Here is a 2,732-nt window from a genome sequence, read left to right as displayed (position 1 = left end):
GGGTGTCACAGCCGGAGCAGTAGAGGTTGGGGAGGAGGCGCTGCCTGGTTGAGAGACACACACAGAGCAGGGCTCGTCCCCTCCAGCAAGGGGCAGCAGGGACACACACACACACACACACACACACACACACAGCGCGCAGGGCTCAGCCCCTCCAGCAGGGGGCAGCAGGGACACACACACACACACACACACACACACACACACACACACAGCGCGCAGGGCTCAGCCCCTCCAGCAGGGGGCAGCAGGGACACACACCCCTGCTCTGGGGTGTTGGGGGAATCGTCCCCACAACACTGCAGGCTCCACCTGGCCCCGGCGGCTCCCGGCACCGTCCCCAGGGGGCAGCTCAGGCCCGTGCTCAGCTCGAGTTGAATTCCTGGGCCAACAACGTTACCCCACCTGAGGGAAAGAGGAGAAAAATGAGCTTACGGCAGCAATGGGACTGACGGGATCAACATCCACGAGAACCCAGCTGCCCCGCCCCAGAGATGGCTGCATCAGCACCGGATGAGCTGTCCCTGTGCGGCGTTATGTGCAGCTGTTCTCCAGCTGCCCTGCCCCAGAGGTGGCTGCATCTCAGCGCCGGGCGAGCCGTCCCCGTGTGTAACCAGCCACACCCCAGACGTGGCCGCATTTCGAATGTCCCCTCTGGCACACTCACCGGTCAGCAGGAAGAGGGGGATGGAGGCCCAGCCAAGGCCCCAGGACCAGCCAAAGGAGATGTGGGGCCAGGTGGCCTTTATGACTTGAGCAAACTCGCTGGTGAACACGGTCAGCGCAATCAGGACGCAGAAACCTAGGGCCAAAGGGAACAGCACGGACGCCCCTTAGCACCGCCGGGCACAGTCCCAGGGCCCCTGCCCCGTCCCACCACCAGGGGGCGCTGCCAGAGCCCAGAGCACGGTCTCGGGGGGGGGCTGGAGGGGGGCACATGGTATCCACGAGCCGTGGGACCCGGGGGCTGGGAGCAGCAAGGGGGAGGAGGCCCCAGGGGGGAGGTACCTGCGCTGAAGCTGCCCATGGTAGAGACCACGAGGGGGGACACGGCGTCGAAGTCGGAGCCGCTGAGCAAGGCGAGGAGGGAGAAGGCCGAGAGCAGCCCCGCGAGCAGGCCCAGCGTCAAGAACGTCTTGGTGGCCTCGATGTAATCTGAGGAACCAGAGAGACCGGGGGGGAAATGGAGAATAACCCTGCAGCAAACTAAAATAGAACCCAGGAGTCCTACACCCCCCTGTTCTAACCACTAGACCACACTCCTCTCCCAGAGCCAGAACCCAGGAGTCCTGGCTCCCAGCCCCCCCGCTCTAACCACTAGACCCCACTCCCCTCTCAGAGCCAGAACCCAGGAGTCCTGGCTCCCAACCCCCCTGCTCTAACCACTAGACCCCACTTCCCTCCCAGAGCCAGAACCCAGGTTCCTTGCCCCCCTTCCCCCTGGAGCTGGCTGGAGGCAGCAGTGGGTTGCCGGGCGGTGCCGGCTGCCCTCACCAGGTAGTCTCGAAGGCACGACGCACACCGAATTCACACAGATCTTCCAGAGCCCCGAGTGGACGAAGTCGTCATCCCTTCTCGCCTCCAGCCAGTGGTCGGAGCTCAGGGCCACTGCCACTAGCAGGAGGCTGAGCAGAGCCAGGACGGTGCTGGGGACCTGGAGAGGCAGCATCGCTGGGGGTGGGGGGGGAGAGCGGGGGGCAGCGCTGGGCTCCGGGGAGCCCCTGGGTCGGGGGCGGGGGGAATGAGAGTCAGGCCCAGAGCAGGAAGGGCCAGAGCTGGGTAGACAGACAGATCGGGGGTGTCTGGGGTGGGACGAAGACGAAGGGACAGGGGGCTGGGGGGCCCTTACCCAGACACCAGCCTCTCTGGGTCACCAACTGCCATGGAACCTTCCCCCCCCCCACCCCCCCAGGACTCCAGCGCGGAGCCGGGGGAGACCCCAGCCTTCAGGGGGGTGGATGGCTGGACGGATGGAGGAGTGAGGGGGGACAGCGGGGTGGGAGTGTTTGGGGCTGGCTGTGGGGCCAGACGGACCCTCGGGTTCCCCATGCCCTCCGGGCTGTCCAGGGGACTCTGTTTAAATAAACCCCCCTGTGCCCCAGGGTGCCTAGGGCAGCCCACCCGGACAAGGCCAAGGTCAGGGCGGGCTGCGAAAAGGGAGAGCAGATTTCCCCCAAACTGGTGGTTACCGCGGTCGTTCGATTCCCCAGCCAGTCCCAAGCTGTGCTCCTAACACCCCACCCCACCCCACCGGTTACGGAGAAGCTGCCCCACAGCCAGTCAATCCATCCTGTCAACAAAACGATGGGAAGCCTTTGCCCCCTTACTCCACGGTTCCTGCCCCGTCTCCACATGGGGCACGCGATCCGCTCACCGTCAGCCTCTCGGAAATGGTCAATCCTTGCGAGACACTTCCTTCAAACTTTCCATAATTGAGAGGGTCATTTCACGCCCCTGCAGTCAACCTGGAGGAGAACAGGCCGTTTTCTCCCCGCCGGACGTCAATAAACATCACAGAGTCTTTCCAACATGGACGGAAATTCCTCAGCATCTTCACTGGCCTTAGAAACTGGACACGTCCGTTCCAAAGCTTGGCCGTTGAGAGGAGAAAACCAGCCAGGCGGTGGCAGATCTTTCTTCTCTGCTCTCCGTGGGGCCTCCCAGCCCAGCACCAACCCGCACCAACCCTGCTTAGCAAGAGAGCCCAGCGAGAGACAGAACCCAGGAGTCCT

General features: G+C 64.1%; 1 protein-coding gene across 1 annotated transcript; it reads right to left on the bottom strand.

Moving 5' to 3' along the window:
- Positions 1 to 400: 400 nt before the first annotated feature.
- Positions 401 to 1,669, bottom strand: LOC115271491 (lens fiber membrane intrinsic protein-like; the record flags this gene model as incomplete). The annotated part of the gene is made up of 4 exons (XM_029914106.1): positions 1,495 to 1,669; positions 1,009 to 1,155; positions 668 to 802; positions 401 to 405 (listed from the first exon to the last, which is right to left on the bottom strand). Coding segments are annotated over exons 1-4 (462 nt in total), but the record flags the coding sequence as incomplete, so codon positions are not given.
- Positions 1,670 to 2,732: the final 1,063 nt, after the last annotated feature.

This window comes from Terrapene carolina, unplaced genomic scaffold, assembly GCF_002925995.2.
Source record: "Terrapene carolina triunguis isolate 2854851 unplaced genomic scaffold, T_m_triunguis-2.0 Scaffold30768, whole genome shotgun sequence".
Classification (NCBI taxonomy): Eukaryota; Metazoa; Chordata; order Testudines; family Emydidae; genus Terrapene; species Terrapene triunguis.
The sequence above is the reverse complement of the archived record's forward strand: the minus strand, read 5'-3'. Positions and strand labels throughout refer to the sequence as shown.